The sequence below is a fragment of the Ylistrum balloti genome, unplaced genomic scaffold, assembly GCF_031769215.1.
Source record: "Ylistrum balloti isolate Yb309-2 unplaced genomic scaffold, AGI_CSIRO_Ybal_v1 Utg370378, whole genome shotgun sequence".
NCBI lineage: Eukaryota > Metazoa > Mollusca > Bivalvia > Pectinida > Pectinidae > Ylistrum > Ylistrum balloti.
Genome location: NW_026782264.1, coordinates 101,921 through 123,841, shown reverse-complemented (window position 1 = coordinate 123,841; position 21,921 = coordinate 101,921). Strand labels below are relative to the sequence as shown.

The 21,921-nt window shown below is 35.2% G+C and overlaps 2 protein-coding genes across 2 annotated transcripts; one reads left to right on the top strand and one right to left on the bottom strand.

Moving 5' to 3' along the window:
* Positions 1-1,113: 1,113 nt before the first annotated feature.
* On the top strand, positions 1,114-8,715 carry LOC132554099 (uncharacterized). The gene is made up of 3 exons (XM_060218397.1): positions 1,114-1,850; positions 7,625-7,681; positions 7,791-8,715. The coding sequence occupies exons 1-3, from the start codon at positions 1,114-1,116 to the stop codon at positions 8,713-8,715; spliced, it is 1,719 nt and encodes a 572-aa protein (XP_060074380.1).
* A 6,662-nt stretch (positions 8,716-15,377) lies between these two features.
* LOC132554088 (tereporin-Ca1-like) lies at positions 15,378-16,983 on the bottom strand. The gene is made up of 2 exons (XM_060218385.1): positions 16,768-16,983; positions 15,378-15,773 (listed from the first exon to the last, which is right to left on the bottom strand). The coding sequence occupies exons 1-2, from the start codon at positions 16,981-16,983 to the stop codon at positions 15,378-15,380; spliced, it is 612 nt and encodes a 203-aa protein (XP_060074368.1).
* Between the last annotated feature and the right edge of the window lie 4,938 nt (positions 16,984-21,921).

The window sequence follows — 21,921 nt, the reverse complement described above, 5'->3', positions numbered from 1 at the left end:
ATAAAGGATTAAGCAGGACAAAAGTTGTTTTCCGGATTAACACTTTAGTCGAATATAAACTACAAAAAATCTGTTAAAGGTGTTTTGCATGTGCATGCGTGTATCTGTCGGGATTAAGGATTACACTTTATGATAGACAAGACATAATCTATATGTGTCTGGATTGTGAACTATCCTCCAAAACAATCGCACTTTGGATTATTTGTTTAGAATCGCAAGCTTCTATAAAGGACATTATAGGCAATATTCATCACTCTTTGGAAATAAATATACTGTGCTTTTTCGTGGAAGGGGTGTAAATTAAGAAACTTTCCCATGAATAATAACGTAGGATTTAGGGGGTAAAAATGTTCAGGAGTATTACGTTCCCATAAATGGTATAGCAACTTGATCCCTGGAATTGGAAAACTGGATAATTTTACTCCAGGTGAACTGAGAAACCGTGGATTATACATCAAACCATCTCCTCCAATGTCTTTATTTAAAGCTTATGTGACTACTGCCGAGTATTGGAAATTCATTTAACGTAATGCAATCATCGTTGATCCAGGTTTATCTGTGAACAATTTTTATAGCCAGGGATCGCGTTACAACTTTCCACTGTCGTCGTTTTGAGTTAATATTAAATCTCCTGTATCATCATATCGATTTCTAGTGTTTAACGGAAAAATAAAAACGTTGATGGTAACTGGTGTTTACATTTAAATCAGATCATGTGTTTTGCTGTGGATTTTCTCAGGATATCTATTGATTACAAGTGAAACGTGTATATTGTATCAGGTTTCAAAATGAACACAACCTAAAGAAGGCAGACAATTACATATATTTGTATAATGAACAACGCTTTGTTACCGAAATTCGACTGGCTATATACGAACTATTGAAATATTATAACTTACTATTCCAGCATGTGAAAGACACATACATGATGGAACCAGAATGAATATGTTTATTTTGTGAGAATATTAATTTTAATTGTTTTCGTCATTATACATTGTCACGAAGCAATTAAAACGGCTTTGGTTAGGTTAATTGTGGCCTGTGTATACAACGATAATCACAATGAAGTGAATTAGACAAATCCCCATGTGTAATACACAATAATTTATCGTTATGTTCGGGACAATGCCAGACCGAAGTGTGAAACATACACACGAGGACTTGCATGATTTCGTTCGAGCTCGGGTGTCCACATCGCGCCCTTCCAGTCTGCGAGCGAACAGTCAGTATGTATACTTGTCAGACGAAGGAGAAGATAGTGCGGAAAATAACCGCCATTTTAATCATACTTTAGAGAACTATGTCCGTCGGCGAGCGAAGTACTCCAAACGTAAGTCTTCTAAACGAGCATCCACGTCTAAGCTGACCAAGGCTACCATGGCGGACGATGATACTGATGACGACGATTCTATATTTGGACAAAGTGACGATGAATTAAACGAAGGGGTAACACGTTGTAGTTTCGGAAGGATTTCTAATCGACGCTTAATCAAGAACTTACAATCTAAAAATAATATTACATCGCGAAGGGAATGTCGATGTTCCGCTACTGTGGCGGAACACGAGGAATTAGTGTGTGGATGGGAATCTAAATACCAAACCGGGAAATATTACAGACCAGTGAAAGTAAAGCGCAAGACACAAAACCATAACATTCCGCATGCTTACCAAAGGTTACTTCCGGAACGAGATACGGGATTTGACTTTCATCACTATGAGGAATCGTCACAGTATATGGAACAGTACCGACACAATCACACCGTGGGCGATGTGTGTAAGGTGTCATACTACCACAACGATGACGTCACGATGGCAGATCCATACGTATCTAGGGTCAAGGGGAATGTCTGGTAAGTATATTGATATAAAATTGTAAATGTTGTCCTTAAAATAGCAAAAATAATTTCAGATTTATTCATTATAATTGTTTAATTCCGGGAATATAAGTTAAGACATAACTTTTAGAATTATGAAGTGGCGCTATCAGCTTTGTCGGGTAATAACTTAACGCAGACTAACCAGATCACTAATAATGATACTAATAGATAATTTCAGAAATTAGTAACGAACGTAAATTGTTGTGTGTGTTTACGATATGTGATCGACATACTTTCTTACATGTAACTTTAATTTTGACTTGTAAGTGTTTTAAAATCAACTGGCAGTTTCCTTTCAGGTGTGAATATTGAAGCATGGATCACTAACAGTACTATTGATTATCCTTTAATCTTCTCTATGGAAGTTGATGAAACGTATGAGGAAGTTTTACATGTTATCAGAATGATCTCATTGAGAAATAGTCTAACATATGGAAGTATTTCATGATCGTTAGTTTGCCTGTTGGTTCCGTTGTTGTATACCGTGTTCGTATTTGAGAACATGACATTGCATGTACCGACATGAATTGACAAAGGTTTATATGTCGTCGATGAAGCAGAAGACGCTTACTCTTCCGGAACAACTTGTCTTATTTTCTGGGTGCTTTTTCAGGAATATCCGTGTAAATCCATTTTGTCATATCAGCCCAAGTTTTATTGAATTTGAGTTTGGATTATGTTTATGTTAACATGTTTTTTATTTCCTTGTCGTTTTTAGTTCACCAATATAGCTTCAAAGTGCTCGTTCAAACCCGACATAAAACTCTTTGACAAAACAGCATTCCAATATTTGTAATCAAAGTTTCCAAAAAACAACAAAAATACCAACATGGCAATAGGATCATAATCCTAAACCAGATTTTATAAATCTGTGGCAAATTAGCAACAAAAGAAATATTTGCCCGGTGACTCCTAAAAAGTACAGGGATAATTAGACCAGATATAGCTTTGTCGTACTGAAATCACTATCGATTGCTCCCAAAAGGCATACTCCAAACCGTGATCAGGGAAAACTCATTGTCCTATTATGACGTACATGTTCATGGTACATCTAAAGCTGGTATGTACAAAACATATTTAAATTCTTTAATGCACAAAAGGGTTAATCGATTATTGACCTTTGTTGAAAAGGATTTGTTGTCGAAACATCGAATAAATGCCATTGAAGGCCGTAATAGAGATTATAATAAAACACAGTGGTTATTACATAAAATGATTTCATAATGTGAAGCACTGCTCTTTCAATTTGAAAAAATAGAAGTTGACTTCGTTGAACTTTCTGAAAACATCAACAAACAACCATCCCTGTTATATATACATCTCTGTATAACTGACCACAAAACAATCATCCCTGTTATATATACATCTCTGTATAAGTGACCACCACACAATCATCCACATTATATACACATCTCTGTATAACTGACCACCAAACAATCATCCACATTATATACACATCTCTGTATTACTGACCACCACACAACCATCCACATTATATACACATCTCTGTATAACTGACCACCACACAACCATCCACATTATATACACATCTCTGTATAACTGACCACCACACAACCATCCACATTATATACACATCTCTGTATAACTGACCACCACACAATCATCCACATTATATACACATCTCTGTATAACTGACCACTAAACAACCATCCACATTATATACACATCTCTGTATAACTGATCACCACACAACCATCCACATTATATACACATCTCTGTATAACTGATCACCACACAACCATCCATATTATATACACATCTCTGTATAACTGACCACCAAACAACCATCCACATTATATACACATCTCTGTATAACTGATCACCACACAACCATCCACATTATATACACATCTCTGTATAACTGACCACTAAACAACCATCCACATTATATACACATCTCTGTATAACTGATCACCACACAACCATCCACATTATATACACATCTCTGTATAACTGATCACCACACAACCATCCATATTATATACACATCTCTGTATAACTGACCACCAAACAACCATCCACATTATATACACATCTCTGTATAACTGACCACTAAACAACACATATTCTTTCACAAAATTGTTGGGTAAACCATTGAAACAAGGACGGTTACTATTTTCTAGTCTCAGTCAGTTGAATTGAGATTTTCATTCAACAATTACACCCACACACATGTATGGGATTTATTTACGATTAGGGAAGATTAACTTTATTTGTTGATAATAATCCTTTACGATTACGACAGCCACATTTGTATTGTACATATTAATCCTACTGATTTAAATCAGTAATATATAGTCGGTATACAAAGATGAAAATTGAATGTTACCAATAAATTATAATCTGTGGTGCAGACATTCAATAATCAAGGTAGTTATAACGATATCTGCTTAGTTGTATTTCATTTTCTGTTCAATTCTAAAATCGTCAGATAATCATCTATTAGGAAATTAAATCACAGCAGTACACGTTTGTTTTTCCTCAACATTTAAAGGTTTTCTTCCTTAAGAAAATTCATGGTACTTATAATATGTATTTCTAACCTAACATTTCTTTTGTAATTTGATGGAAGATTAAACACTGCACATAAGTGTGGATACATCCTTAGAAAATGGCGCTGTGCTCAGTCGATTTGATAAGAGATATCCAGATTTACAGTAGACTAACGCAAGGAAAATGTTTTTATGTCACACAACATCATGTTCATGGCATTTGGTTATCCCTGTATATAACATCACACGTTTAACTACAATACAATTATTACAATACAAATTATCATACCCATAATTTTGTCTCATATATAATACAATCCTTTACTTACCACAGTCGATAAGAATATCTACAAACGAAACAGTATAAACAATAATTCATTTTGGTATTAAGTTAACACAAGGAACCGAGCTTAATATTGATTTCAGGAAATGAAATTTAATATATTTTATCAAAAACTTGTATCTAGATCCCTATTATAATCAACCTTCTATGTTAAGTACGCTGTATAAAAATAAAAATGGAATAAATTATATTCTCTTAAACATTATAACACATCTACAAATAACATTGATGACATTAACCCGTGATAAATTGAGAGTTGATGTGTAGATAACATTGTGACATTACTCAAAAGTGATGTACAGAAAGTGATTGAAAGATAAACCAAGTTTTCATATTTCACTATGATAATACTTTGTCTATGGACACAATAGTTACACGAAATGTAGTTCCATTAGATAGAACAACTGCGAATCCTAGACCTGTAGAGTTTGTACATTTTGGATGACTCCTAGCCTAGAGTGTTGGTGATAATCTTAAATCATAAAAAGCCATTCTCGAGAGAGAGAGAGAGAGAGAGAGAGAGAGAGAGAGAGAGAGAGAGAGAGAGAGTTAAGTGATTAATTTTCGCTGTAAATACGATTCACAAAGTTTTTATCCTTTTAAATTCCTTTTAAATTATATAATCCCAATTTGTGTAGACATCTTCCAATACATGAAATCATGCTTGACGAAACAACGGCCGTCTATAACTTTCTGTCTATAACCAAAGTAAATGTGGGCACACTGAGACGGGGAAATTGATGCAATCTTTAGCTGAAAATAACCCAGAATAACGATGTCGCAGTGATTGGTAATTGAAAATCTACAAACCTCAAACAAGTTGTGTTATTAAGACTACCCAATTGCTTTTGTCACGTCACCACTTTAAAAAATGGAATGTCAGATAAGCATTAAAATATATAGATATCACTGATTTTAATTCACACAGGTATGTAAAATAAAGTCAATTTCAAAATGTCTTATCACATACAAATAAACACCGCATCTTCATTTCAGATAAACATTTAAAGCTTGGGTGTTCATAGTCAAAGACTCAGGAATATATCATATAATAGTACGTGCGTTAAGGCGCCCCCTTTACCATGGTAAAATAAGATTTTAAGAACGAAATATTATACAGTATATGCATTATAAGCGTTTAGGAGCAGTCTGATGCTATAATAACACAAGATTTATGTTATTTTCATTCTTTTATTTACTCCGATAATGCAGATTGTGCTACATTGTTGATATCTCCTGTACAAAATATAACCTATCTTAAGGGCCCTTACAGAGATCCTTGTTTTATAGAGGGGCTGTCGACAAGCTCAGATCTGGTACATATGTATATATATATAAATATATATAATTCATTTTCTCCGTTCTTTTTTAAACGACGTGTATCAACACAAGTGTACACTTAAATATTGCACTAACCTTGTATCGATACAGAACAAAATGACAGCGTTGATGACGGGTTGTCAACTACTCATTACATACATGTACACTCCCAGGTTAACAACAAAAGCTGCCCTGATATTGACATTTGTTTGCATCAGGTTTCTATTGACATCGATTTCCTGGGTCCGTAATCATTACAGAAAGGAGTGATTCAGAATAAAGAATTTATCTAAAAAAATAATAATTGATTTTGCGGTTTATTTCCAGTGTTGTAACCACGTGCACGAATCAATTATAAATTAAAGAATGCGATTAGAAGTACGTTTACTTCAGAAAAAAATACATGCCAGTAGCCATGAAAATAGTGGTATACACAGGAAGTACTCGCCGCTGGAGTGTAATACTTGTTACTCATGTATCGGTAAACAAGTTAGCTAACTAAAGACTAAAAAACATTTGTTTAGTATCAGTTTCACCCACGAATCTTTGTCGATGCTGTTGTGTGAGGAAAAAGACTTTCATTTGACTGAAATTCTAAATTATGAATGGAGAAAGGAAAACTCGCGAAAGCTTGCAAATGTGTCTGAGTAACGTCATAAATGGAGGCCCATATTCATACCCGTTTCACTTGAAATTTATAAAACATGATAAAATGAAGGAAATGCTTACCACTTGTTTCTTAAATGTTAAATAAAACCCCATGTGATGTTATCTTTCAATGCCTTTACATTTTTCGATTCGTGAGACCTACTGAAGATAAATCAATGTATCCCATTGCCGGCGGCTATTCATATGAAAGCACGGAATAAGAAAGTAAGGATTTTTTTCTGTTGAAGAGAGTGGAACAATATGGTGGTGTATAACGTGATGGAATGATAATAATTATATTCCGGACTATAACTGTAGATCAAATCAAGGACAAAAACAACATGGAAATACCAAATGTCAACATAATCATAATCCAAACTCTAATTTAATAAAGATAGTAAAACTAGAGTAAAATACAAACAAAAGAAAAAATCTACTGTAGAATTGGTATTCCGGAAGAATAAGGGTCTGAAGCTTACTGACACCCTTAACAACTGAAAGATTAAAACGAACATCCGTACAGATTATATATGACGAATAGCATTCCACATAATATTGGAAATTTATGACTAGATAACTAAAACTAGTGCTGTATCTTTAAGACCAGAAAGCAATACAAATTTGAGAATTTGAACATTTTTAAAGACAATGGATTGTTTGACGAACTACCTAATTTGTGGAAACACGCCATATCAATTCATTTGGAAATATTGATTTCTTCATTATTATATTTACCTTACAGTACACAAAGAAAGATGAATGTATGCAGTTGAGCAATGCATGATCGCACATTGGTAGCAGGGAACTAGAAACTCATTTTAGATATTGTTCTTCTGAATTCCCGCCTTAGGTAACCAATCTGTAGAGAAATGGCGACCGAACGTTACGAGCGTGTCTCTAATTTGATCTGTTCTTCATTACAGCTCCATCGCTGAGAACTGTGACTTCCTTGCCATTCTGTCGGTGGATCGAGAAAATGGGTAAATATAAACAGCCTGATGATGATTATCAAATAAATTTTCCAGTGTTTGCGCATAAATTTGCAAGAACATATTAAATGAACACAGATCCTATTTTTGTTCTTTGTAGTAACGTGATGACGAATCCTCACCTTTACCACAGTAACACCAGCATGGGCCAACACCATCAGACACACCAACATTCTGGGCACGATCTTCACTCTGAAGAAGAAAATAATGATGACACAGAAAAGAACATGTCAGTTCAGGATAGGGGTAAAAAACTCAATCTTGCTCCAGTAAGAAAATCAACTACCTCTAGACCGAAATTGTGTAAATCAAACATGAAAAAGAAAACCGCTCGGTCGACACATAGCCAGTATTTGAATTTAGTCATACCCAAAACAACTCTCCACCGGAAGGATCTGCAACTAAATGTACAGCCTGTAAAGGACACTTATGCTGCACGATTTGATACACGTCGACTGACTAGTGGCCCGAATAAGAATACATTTACTCGAACAGGAAGTGCGGACTCCGTGCAAAGTCCTCAACAGTTGGCTGGAAGAGAAAACTCTCCAGCACAGCGCTTTGTAGAGGTAAAGAATTCACGCTCAAATACATTTCATATTAACTCTGCACCCATACCTGGGCAAGCACATCCAGTCCGGGAACCAGTGTCCAACCGTGGGTCTTCTCAAAGTAGCAGTCCCACTAAGGGACGTCATTCTAGAGGCTGCGATCGAACAAATACCATACTGCCTAGCTTTCCAAGCGACATATACACTAAAATTCAAACAAAGACAACCTTCAACGGAAGTGGAAATGGAGATCCTTACCAAATGACTCCTTTCCCCCGCCCCCAGCCCCAGAGGGTATGGGAGGGAGGTGATAGAGTTAGTAGTGACAGCGTCAAAAATGACACGGTGATCCCAGTGCCGCTGGGATCGTTTGGGGTCAGAGGTCGCACGTGCAATGGAGAAGATCGCGTCACAATCGGATATAGACTCAAACGAGACCGAGAGAGACGCGTCGGTTTGTCGGCCGTCACCTGAAACAATATTGTGTATGATGTTTACAAAATGGGCGAAATCTACTCCTTTAAAGTGTTTAGGAGACCAGTATAAAACTGATCAATATTCACCTTAACTATTATTTAACATCATTAACCCTTTTTGATAACTATTTGGACTTGTTCCAAATGATAGATGGATTTTTTCTCAAAAAATGTGATTTAGGTTTATTTATATGCATTATGAATACGATTTGATCAGATATCTTTTATATATACTTGCCTAAAGACAATATAATGCGCCTGTTCTGAAATAAGAAGGCTGACTGATAAGCTGTGAGCATCATATTTAAGAGTTTTACTTTTGACGGACATACCGCATCTTTTTCATCAAAGTCCCCTTCTGTATCTATACACTTTTGCTAGCCTCAATGAGCCTCAATGCCACCTTAAGAGAAGTCCTGTTCTTCGCAGTTCAGAAAGGCTTCCACTGCATCTATGATGTCATCATCGGACCGAAAGTGGGTATCGGAAATTACCTTTTTCAAGTTTGGAAATAGATAAAAATCTGAGGGAACGTGATCAGGCAAATAAGATGGATGCTCAATCAATTCACAGCCATAGTCGTTAATGGCAGCCATGGCAATGGCAAACTTGTGAACAGGGGCATTTTCCTGGTGGAACTGCATACCTTTACTGAGTTTTCCCCGGCGCATGAGTGCAATATTTTCTCTTAACTGCCTAAGAAATGATGCATAATATGTGACATTTATTGTTTGTCCTTTTTGCAGACACTTACCTTAAGAGCCCCAGAAAACGGAGGTCATAACCTTTCCAGCTGATGGAACAGTCTTGGACTTGTTCGGAGGGGTTAAAACAGGGTGCTTCCTTTTTAGATCTTTGTTTGGTGTCTGGGGTAAAGTAATAGACCCTCATTTCATACATAGTCGCAAACCTCAGCAAAAATTAACAGGATCTATCTTTAAATGGTTCAGATTAGCACCCGATAAAGTCCGCCAGGTGTGCCACTGATCAGCTGTCAAAAGTCTTGGTTCCCAACGGGCTGAGAACTTTCTCATTGCAAGATCTTCCATAAGAAGGAAATGTACTCTTTCATGCGAAATCCCAACTGTGCTGGTTATATATCTCTCTGTAACTCGCCTGTCAGTCATAACAATAGCATCGAAGTTACTGATCATTTCTGGGTTTGCAACAGTGACAGGCTTTCCATGCTTAAATGCCGCCACCTACCTTTAAAATATGAAGGGACATCATTCCCTAGTGTTGCTACCATATCAGTATGAGAAAAGGACATCTCTTCTTAATTTCTTCATACAAGACTCACAACTTATCAATCAGTCCTCGTATTAGCAAATCAGAGAAACATTCGCATACATTCTCTCTGAGCTTACCGCGTCATGTGCACCTCAATGGATATTTTGCCTGAAAGACCTCTTGCAGATATGCGTGTAGCACATTTTTAACATTAAAAACGTAATACTTGACTTTTCAACTATGTCATTGTTGGATACATTCAGCAATCACCGCTGTGAAAGGCAGAACGATTATATACATGAAGTAAACTAAATGCGACAAAAGTTGAAAGCGCCTGTGAAAGTTTTCATACGATTTATTTAGTAATATGTGTGTATGAGTGTGATGAAGTGACTTCCCGAATAATGCCCTGCAATGATTGTGTACTCAACTGAATCTGGTTATGATTTTGTCTTGTATATTTCTATACCTTACGGTATATTAAGATGGCAACACCATAGATCTTCGGGGAGCTAACAGTCTAGTTTACAAAGTCAGTTGTCTGTATCGTATGTGTTGATTGTGGAAAGTTGTAAAATGAAAAACGACTTATTCCAACGGTGTTTCACATGAAAGATCCAAACACAAACTCAATAAAGACGTCTTACGTCACACCAAGCCAACAAAACAGTCTTACGTCATACCAAGTTAGCAAAACATTCTTACCTAACACCAAGTTAACAAAACAGTCTTACGTCACATAAAATCAACAAAAATCCAAAAATGCATAAAACATAAAATGCAATACAAAACAACAATCAATACGTCAAAAGTGAACAGAAAACAACATAACATGGCAAATATAATTTATATTGATTGTCAGGAATACATGAAATTTACACCACACCGAAAGATAATACACATACATATAATATTCATCATTCGTTACACATGGCATAAAAATCTTCGCACCGAATATAGTTTGAATTAAGATTTTGCTGACGTGTTGGTATTTTCTTTCTTGTTTTTAATACTTAACACGCATTACAATCGAAAAAATCATGGTAAAATTATAGTATTATCTTTTATCAACATTAATATCGTGCAGCCATTTTAATCTTTTGAGTGTTCCAAGGCCCGAAAGTGAACCGCACATAAAGGTGAAACAAATACAATGTATATACGTCTCCATTGTGAACGTATAACACAGGAAGAGTGTAGAAAAAATATAGTGTTATGTAGCATATCTAATCAACAGTATACCATAAAATACCTTGTATAGACAATGAAGCAAAGATAAGTCACATACATAATTAACAATTAGACATGAAAATGACACAAAAACCGGAGAAATATTTGTATAACGTATGTGGTAACCAATTTAAATACATCTCACTATCTTAGAGATGTTAATTATATTAATGAGCTTAAAAGAGACAATGAAAAGATTTAATTTTAAAGGAAAAAATTCATGTAATATATAAAAACATCGTTCTACATCAATAACAATTCATCTTGAAATCCGCCATGTTTTCTTTAGTATCGGTCTCAACATTCACATTTTGAGATATAGTTTTTATTTATAAGATATTATTTTAAGAGTTCTAGGTCGATAACTATTGATTATTTTTATTTTTCTACTACTTCTGCACGTCTAGATCACGTAACAATATTTCGATACCACAGTTGTATTTATAAACGGAAACCCTTTTTTAAAACAAAGATAACTATCGTGCCGTCTTGAGTCATGTCGTCCATCTCATACCAAAGTAGGTTTGGTCTACATTTTCAGTAAAAATAATCTGCACAATCTATAGCGAGGTGGCTGTACGAAATTTTAACCTAAAACAGATATTTATATATGAATATACAGGTCTACTGGAGGTAAATGATAAAAGTATATCATAGATAAACGGAGCCTTACCTCCAACAAGATGGCAATGAGCATCAACGGACGACCCAATTAGTAACACAATCCATGGAACATATATATATGTCCAACTAACGACTATCGACAAAATATTACAGCTGATCACAGAATGACAAAAAAGTAATCGAAACATAGATGATAAAAATAGCCTAAAAATCTGAAAAGAACATAATCAAAATTAAAACTATAGGCTGGTGCACCGTATGAAGTCCACAAATGTAACGAAACAAGATGTGGTGCATGTGAAATGCTATCGACGGGAAACTTATATAACATCAACAGAAAGAGTCATCTTGTGCCACACGAATTGTCATATATGTATTCCTGCACCCAGGTTCCAGAGAATCTTAATTCGGAGAATTGGAAGAACAGCTAAGACCCCGTGTTCAAGTACATGAATTACCGAGAATACAGAAAGCTTAAGCTAAGTGAACACCTCAATATATCTGGAAGGAATAATTACCAAATACTTCCATTCTAGGAAATGCAAACAGAAACAGTTTTTTAAAGAAAATAAAAAGAAAAAAGATAAGAGTATTTTATATGATAAATTAATCCAGAAATAAAGTCTAACATGAGACTTACCTCCCTTACCTCGCCCACTAAATACCATATACACGATAACGTCGATGTCTTTATTTAGTCACCAATGTATTGGTGTTGTTATTAAGCATCTAAAAATGAGAATTTATAACTCATGCCAAACACTCTTGTTGGTAAGTTTGATTACTTTATTTCAATGCAGACAGTGAGAAAAAAAATCACATTTATAGGTAAACGTGTTCCAGATAAACGGGATACAGATACCAAGTATAATATTGTTAGGCAGTGTTATCAAAATCTACACTTGTGACAAATATATTTTAAAAAATATAGCCGTTGTGAAAATTGAAAATGTTTAATGTATAACTATATATTACATGATGTTTGATGATCTAGGCGCTGCAGTGCTTCAAATTGGTTGTATTCCTTAAGAAAGGTAGAGTTGTCTCCCTTGTTACATATAACGTCTAGTGGTCTATATTGTCAATTTTATCAGTTGCAAAGTTGAAAATTGAGATTAATGAGGTTTTGTTGTCCCCGTCTTTAGTTAGAAACTGATAAGTCACCGGCGTTGACAACGGTAATGTAAATTATAATGGCTGCTGACACATGTGCGTGTTTGTCTTGGCTCTTGATGTATATCTGTAACTGCTTTAGTACACACAGAAGCACGTCCAACCACACATGGTGGAATGATACAATAATTTATCAAGAACCGATAAATATCCTATTTGTGGTTATCATTTTTTCTGAAATCGGCTGATACTTTACATCAGATATTTCAGCACTGATTTCAGTGTTAATTTTCCTACAATTTTTTCTACAATTAAGTTCGCCTTCGAGACGTTTTAGGCTCTACTGATGATAATGATGAAGACGGAACAGCTGTATGTTTAAGGAAGCAATAAACTATTTATTGATTGAAACATTTCAGGTAAATATCACATTCCTCTGTTCAGATAGGATCTCTCACGTACACGACTTGTCAAGGAACTAAAACTATTCCGAACTATCTTATTCAACATCAAACTTTTAAAGATTTTTTTTTTTCATATTACCGAAAGATTTTACAAAATGACACACAGATGAATAGCAACCTTTAATAGAAGCTAAGAGTTAAATACAGCCGAGCCAATATCAAATAATTATAGCGAAATACGACCAGAACATTCAAAAGACTTAATCACTTACTGAAAACTTGGGAGAGATAGTTATAAAGATAAAAAAGGACAGTGTAGTTGGTTTTTTTTTTATCTTTATCATGTGATCAGAATTGTTCAGTGTTATTTAGGAGCTTGACGTAAAGGAATTCGATGGTATCTGATGATCACTGTCATTTAATTGCATAGGTAACAATGGCCATTTCCCAGTCTTCCTAAAGCGACTGTTAAATACAAGGATTAATGAAAATAAAATGCAAACAAAAGTCTAAAGGTTTTTTAATCTCTATAAAAGACAACGAGACTGGTTGTAGGGTGACATTACTGCAAAAACAGAGATGGACGATGTTGTGCACAAAATAAAGATTATTTTCTCTGATATAATTAAATGGCCTGCTTGGATTGGTCCATTATCCTATATAGAGACCAGGAAAACTGTACAATATAGTAGTTATCATAGTTCTGGAAACGGTATATCTTATACAAAACTCAGTAGAAGAAAATCTATGACTGATTCTATTTGTATGGATATTCTGGACGATTTACAATAGAAAATCAAATTTACAGTTTAATGATGGTGTTTTTTAAACAAACTAATAACAGAAAACGGTATAATATCGAGTCAGTTGTTACGACTCGATGCTGACAAGAAGCGATCGTAACTCAAAGCGGTTATCATGAAAACAACGATAAATAATCTAGGATTGGATAGATCTAGTCATCCAAAAGTGTCTACTTTTGACGATCTTGCAAGACAGATGTCAATGCTCAGTTTAATCAAAAATGGTTGCGAGTTATTGAGAAAAAAAAATCTATTACTTAATTCCACATTTGGTTTTAAAGTTTTTAAACAGAAAGAATCGCATAGAGTTCTCCGCTCGTCAGTCTTCCCATTGCCTTTAATAACTGGACGGTAGGAATCCCGACAGAAAAGGTTCATTGTGCAACGAAAACAAAACAAGAAATGAATGCTATTATATGATTTATTGTCAAAAAAAAGAATGTATATGTATATAATCATATATTGTAAAGTGAGACACAATCAGCAGTGTAAAGTTTACCTTACACATGTTTTTCTTTTCTTATAAAGGCTAATATTGTATGTTAAAAAATCCTATTAATTCACGTACATCTGAATGTGTTAAAAATGCGGGTCTAGATTCTAGATGTTATATCGATAAATCAGTCAGCCGTTTGTACATATATTGTGTAGTTAGTATGCTATGTAGTGTGCCAATTTGTTACAACTATTTGTGTTATAAATTGGGGCGTACTTCAAAGGATATTGCGTAGTTGTAACAAACTGGCACGCTACAGTGGGGTTTGAAGTTAATTATCAAGAAATTCAGGAATTGTAATGCAATATTATATTACTGTGTATATGTACAATATGTATGTATTTGATACGTTATGACATCAAAATAAGTATAACTTACCAGGATATTGTTTTGTCAGCATGGACAATGTTGCTAAATAAAACAGAGGAAACGAATTTCTCTGGCTCATTTGGTTCCTTGTACATGTGTGTCATTTTGGCTGGCTTGCTTTTGTTTCATACCAGGCTAAACAAAACAGGTCACAAAGATTCTGCAAAGTTGAAATTCACGTTCAGATATATTGACGACGTATGACTTTAAATTTCAAAGCAATTACTGACGACGTCTTGTAACTTTTGTGTATTTTAATTCTTGCAAAATATTTAATGCTCTTGTAATAGTCTATATAAACGTCAGGATTATTGGTTTATACATCTTTATATCTATAAAATGTGTAAATATCTGGAAAATAAGATATTGCTTGCAATTGCTCCTGGTTCTATCATGCCTTGGAAGATTCCCAAACCTTAAGGAGTGACGGAGCGTAATCCTTTTCATTGCGTGGTCTCACGACAATATGAGCATCCGCAATATGTGTAGATCCAATGGTTCCTTCTACTTCGAAATCTTCATCAGAAATTGTAACCGGGTTGACGTCCGTGTAAAATTTTTTCCTTATGAACGATAACTCAGATGTATTGGACTGGTAATACATGGTTTTGTACCAACTCTTGTCATGTTTTGTTTTACCTGGTTTAGTCAGACCTACACCCAACCAATTTTGGTAGTAGTCATGGTTGAAGGGCACTGACCACATTACCACCACGCGTCGATCGTTGACAACCCAAGAAACTGAACCATATGTCCCTGTCGCAGTTCCTCCTGTCTTGTGAGTTATCTGTTATGATAGAGGATACTCATTACATAAAATGGAATGCAAGTTCCTAAAAAACATGAAAACTTTCGTTCAACTAAGAATAGTTTTGTCTTGCCTTCCATCACTGCCATTTAGAATGTGCCACTCTAACTTTTTGTGTGTACTATTATCATTACTCAGCCAGATCATATACAATTGCTTTGCATCTATGGAAAATGTCAAAGCATTTAAAATAAAGTAAGAGAATACATCACATATACACTAATGGTTCAATTAAGACTGATCAGGATCGATATAATGTAGTAGTTTCCACCAATTATGTACAAACTGTTGTCGTTCATTCATGGTAACGTAATAAAACTCGGGAGAAATAGAGATTTGCTCTGCTAATCCATTATGTGATCTGATTGATAAAAGTGAGTGAAAACATAATAAGCTTTTTCAACTTAATGAAAATACCACTTTCAAAGATTGTACAAAAGACACAAGTAAACAGCAACATCTAGTACATGTTAAGATTTCTTACAGTAGAGTCAAACAATCAAGTCCTTCCTGACTTATCAGTAATTCTAAGGGCCTAAATGTTAAACCTAGGAGGTAACTGACGAAAATTCAAAGGAATCGAATTCCAAATCTAGATGAGGAGATGCACTTCCCTTACATATTTGAAATTTTCATTCTACTGGTAATTTTAAAGAAATTTTATGTATATATATGTATTCTGAAACCGTGAACTATTCCAATGAATTACAAAGTGGTAATAAAACCTGCGACAAATGCTCTTTTATCTATGTATCTTTGCATTTCGAAATATAAAGTCAATATGAAATGATCATGTATTTTTACAAAACGGCAAAAATTTAGTATATTTGTTAATCAAAAATGTTTCAGATATATATCGTTTTTATTCTAAGTTATAAAGATAAAACTAATAAAACATTCTCAAATGCAAGCCTAACATTGTTGTAAAAACATGCTGTATGGAATGTAATATTAAGATATATTGAGTCCTCACCATTGCCTCCTTGACACCAGGTAGAATGTCGATTGGTGGTGTTTTAATCAGCCCACCATCATTGAATGCCATAGGTTTCTCCAATGTGTATTTGGTCCAGTTGGCAGTCTCTATTCCACAGGCAACACTGTAGCCTCCGCTGCTTGTCAGGGCGCTGACGGTCGTACCAGCCAAACTGGAACCAGCGCTCACTGCCGCCACCAAACCAGCAAACATACTTTCTATGTTATATCACTGGATAAAACATAAGTTAAGGTATACTCATATATATATTCTTATAGATTCACTAGTATAGGATTTTACATGGAGTAAGGAATTTGATTTTATTCATATCACGTGATCCATTTTGCAGGTAATTATTGCAGAAACGAAATCCCATATTTACATGTAAAATCTGAGTTCATTCCGACTCGATATTATCTATTTTTCCGTCATAATCGTATCTTTGAGTGTGTGATGTCATTTCATAATCTAAACTTGGCATCACCATATAGTATACATGTGTTTTACACATCTGCAATACGAAACGTCATAACACAAACCAAAGATTAGAGATGCAGTTTCAAGACCAGCAGTGTCTTTTAAAATCCTTTCGTTTTCCATAGTATCTTCACCTTTCCAAGATCGTATCTCATGTCAAACGCACGTCAGTATTCCATAGAATATCATGTCACACAATATTCACAACTATTAGTATTGAAATCTGGTTTCGAACCTTCTTCAATTTAAGACGAATATGTATATCTTAAAAGTGCTCACCACAATTGGCCAAGATAAACTCCGTCAGTTAGGACAGCTTCGTCTTTTCTCTCTCCTGATAAACTGGTTTGAGCTCCTTTTATAACAAAAATGATGTAATATTCTAATTATAGACTTGAAGAAGTAAGCGTAATTCAAAAATAGGATAACCTAATATATCACGTGTAACAGGTATGTTTTTCCTAGTTGTAGTGATGTGTAAAGAGTTGATTCTGGTCATGGTCACCTAACTTAGGATCTGCCTATACTTGTAGGTAAGGACAACTGGACACACAATAACTGGTGATTTAAACATTATGCGAACGTTTTTAAGCTACGAGAGCTTTTCATGAAGGGTACTAAATATTATGTAACCTCGTCCGTTGATTGGAATGAAAATTTCAAAATACTTAAATATTCTGATAGAAGCTATACCAGAGAATGGGTGAAATGAGAACATACTGCATCGGATTCACTTTCTGAGTGTATTAAGTCCATTAGGTCCATCATTCGTAAATAAATTGCAGCATGAAATCAAAAGTAAAAATGAAAAATCACAGGTCATCTTTCCTCGATCCTGATTCTAAACCTTCACTACTGTGCGTGCAGATAAGGCGGCCAATAACTTGATTCTTGTCTGCAAACATTATTACATTTCTTGTATACGAAATGAACTGGGTTTGCTTGATAACGAAGGAAACCCAACCTATACATTAAAAAGACGAGATACTGGCTTCGGTCTAACAATCGTTTAGATTGCCTATTAATGATAAGGATACGGACCTCCCCCATTTATAATGGATCCCTAAACGTCACAAGAATCCATATAAATAACGTATTATAGCTGGCTCGTCTGACTGTTCATCCAAGCCTTTGTCTACCTTATTAACCACTATTATAAATACTATCAAATCTGACATTTTGACAATGAATACATGTATATGCTTGTGAAATGTACCGAAGTGTATTTCGTAAAGCTTACGTCCAAATCAAATAAGAAATATACAGAGGGCGAAATCACATAAATGATTGAGTTTCTGGTTGAGAACATCCTCGTTGAGTTTGATTGTAAAATCTTCCAGCAGATTATTGGCATATCTTTGGAAACCATCTGCACCCCTCTGTTTGCTAACTTGATTTAGTTTTCATACAAGGCTCAATTTATTGAAGAGCTAATTAAAACAAGTCACAAAAGCCTTGCAAAGTCCTTTAATTTCACCTTTGATAACACAATGGTTCAAAAGATTCAAGTTAATTTTTAAGTTTTCATTTGAGATTGTAACAATACTTACTTGGATTGACCAAGGTATGCAAGGTGGGTGTCGTGGATCAAGCAGAAAACCTTACTATTCAGGAACACCTGGTCTTATTCTCCTTGTACTTTTCTAGGAAACTCCGTTTAATTTTTTCTTTAGTTTATAGTTTGCCCTAGTTCTATGGAATTTAAGTTTAGATTATGATTATGTTGACATTTTTTATATTTTCTTGATGTTACAGGTGCATACGACGTTTGTACTTATGGAGAATGTTCAGATGAGTAATAAAGGTGAGTCTGAAGATTATGCCTAATTTCGGTTAATGTTTTATTGTATGAAAGGATAAAAACAGACTGACCTGGTGATTTTTCACAAGGACTATTATATACGGGTATTATAATTAGACGCGAGATAAATTACTTTATCACGTTACATGTCCAGATGACCGTCTTTTCTATGAGATAATGAATATGACGCATTGCTGTTTTATTGCCGAAAAAGGGTTTTCAATGTAAAGATTTCGGTATAAACAGTTTCGGTCGTCTCAAATTTACAGAAAAGGCGCAGTGTGTCCCTTTGATACAATCTACAATCAGATATAAACAAATTATTTATTTTATTGCATTTTATTTTTTTGTGTTTATTCTGTGTATCCAATGATTTCTATTTAAGTCGACCGACCATCAGAAAAGAACCTACAGATTTGATTTCCTGTAAATCAGGTGTAAACAAATTATTATTTTTTCGACTGTACGCTTCAGAAAAATCGCTGGGGAAATTGTGTTTACTGTGGTTTAAATAGATATGAGACTGCATTCCCAGAACCTTCCCTAGCATTTTCATATGTGTTTACATCTCGGAACATAATAGGACACATTGTTTGTTAACAACCTAGATTTCAAGAGACACCGATGTTTATAACATGCAATAGCTTTCAAAGTATCACTTCGTCGTGTTTGTCAATAGGTACAGTGTACCGAGATATTTACTTGAATAAAGACTGTAAATAGAACATGTTTTAAAACCGTTTATGTACAGGTATATATCTGATTTAAGTCTAGACGATGAATTCCGTAATTATAGCATTAGTGTAAACACATCAGACACTCAGTGGTCTATGAGCTGATAGAGAAGCGTATATTTCACCCAATGACGACGCATCTTTCCTTCACCTGATGTAGGATATATTGTATCTAATGTACCATGACACATAAATATTTTCCTTTAAACTTGAAAAAAAATTTTTTTTTGAGATTTTATGATGTTATAATGTTTTACCTCATTCTGAGCTATAACTATAAATACTTTTACTATTCTGTTGACATTAACGCTCCTCTGTATAGGATATCAAGTGATCATGTCTTCTTCTGTAGCATCTGCACGACCTGATTTTTGTAATCAAAAGTGTATTTCCCTCTCGTGTCTTTTGCACAAACTTTCACGGTGTTGCTTCTCATATTTCATCTCACTCTAATATTGCAACATTTCGTATTTCATTTTACTTTAATATTCCTAATTTTCGTATTTTTTCCAATTTTGATATAAATATACTCAACGAAAAAAGAAAGGTTAACATGTTTCCTTGGCGATTACCTGTAAATGAGTGAAAACAAATTGACGTTTGTGCAATATTAGAAAATGGTAATGTTTTACATTACAAAATCCAAGGGGGTTACCAAAATCATTCAAGCGTGAAAGTTTGTATTAGCGAAAGAGCTGCACGAGGTTTTCTGCGACTAACTTGTATCTTCGCTTGAATTTCATAAACATTTAAACTGACCACTGTTCCTTAGATCCTTAGGTTGCAGTGTTAAGACAATTTGCCAGTTGGTAAATCGTTTGAACCAAACTGGGTCCCCGAAGCGGCCGACCCCGTAAAACGACCGCCAGGGATGACCGTCGTATACGATAGATACACTTGCGCAATCGATTCGTAACCGCAGTAGAGACTACAAGGACATTGTTTGGGCGTCGTGTGTCTCCCCAAACAGTCCGCAACAGGTTGAGGGCCTACCAATTGAAAGCGCGGCGTCCCTACACTGGACCCAATTTGTTGCGACGTCACCGTAATAATCGGCGTAACTGGACCCGTGTTCACCGTCGTTGGGCCTTACGACAATGGAACAATGTTCTGTTTTCAGATGAGTCCAGGTTTTGTCTGCAACACGGTGACGGAAGGCGCAGAGTGTGGAGGCGACGAGGGGAGCGTTTTGCGAACTGCTGCGTCGAAGAACGGGACCGCTTTGGCGGCGGAAGTGTAATGGTTTGCGGTGGTATTTGTGGGGGTATTTGTGTATTTGTACCAGGCCTGTTGTGTTAAATGGCAATTTAACCGGCATTCGATATCGGGACGAAATATTAAGACCAGTGGTTCTACCATTCTTAAGACGCCATGGCGTTGGCGCCGTTTTTCAACAGGATAACTCACCAGCGCACACCAGTCGCGTCAGCAGAACTTTCTTGCAGCAGAATAACGTACAGGTGTTAGATTGGCCATCTAAATCACCTGATTTATCACCGATTGAGCATGTCTGGGACGTTCTTTGGCGACGCGTGAGAGAACGTCAAACTCAGCGGTCAAACTTGCAGGAGCTGGCCCAAGCCTTGATCGCTGAATGGAACAACATCTCTCCTTGAATTATCCGCCGGTTTACGAGTTCCATGCGACGACGCTGCAATGCTGTTTACTTCGCCAACGGTGGCAATACCCGTAACTAATGGTGTTACCGTTGAAATTGACCCCAACGTCCTTTACAGTCGAATAAAATCAACTGAACGCAAAGTGTTATAATGAACCATGACTGCAGTTTTATCAGAATTGATCAAATACTTTATTCGTACATGATTGGTAAGGATTTATGAACGGGTTAATTAATTAATGACAGAATAAAGTAGTGTTACCTTTCTTTTTTTGTTTAGTAAATATTACATTTTTATGTAACTTTATTGTAACTGCATTTTGTTTATTACATAACTCGGGTATAACAACATTTCGTTTATTATATCACTCAGATATAACTACATTTTGTATATCATCTAACACAGATATAACTACATTTTGTATATTATCTAACTCAGATATAACTACATTTTGTATATCATCTAACTCAGATATAACTACATTTTGTATATCATCTCACTCAGATATAACTACATTTTG

What these genes read in the sequence shown, in the direction of transcription:
- LOC132554099 (XM_060218397.1), top strand. Translation starts at nt 1,114, where the DNA reads ATGTTCGGGACAATGCCAGACCGAAGTGTGAAACATACACACGAGGAC. An exon ending in AGGGTCAAGGGGAATGTCTG is followed by an intron (nt 1,851 to 7,624) that starts GTAAGTATATTG and finishes TCTTCATTACAG; the next exon opens with CTCCATCGCTGAGAACTGTG. An exon ending in TCGGTGGATCGAGAAAATGG is followed by an intron (nt 7,682 to 7,790) that starts GTAAATATAAAC and finishes TGTTCTTTGTAG; the next exon opens with TAACGTGATGACGAATCCTC.
- LOC132554088 (XM_060218385.1), bottom strand. Translation starts at nt 16,983, where the DNA reads ATGTTTGCTGGTTTGGTGGCGGCAGTGAGCGCTGGTTCCAGTTTGGCT. An exon ending in CTGGTGTCAAGGAGGCAATG is followed by an intron (nt 15,774 to 16,767) that starts GTGAGGACTCAA and finishes CTATCATAACAG; the next exon opens with ATAACTCACAAGACAGGAGG.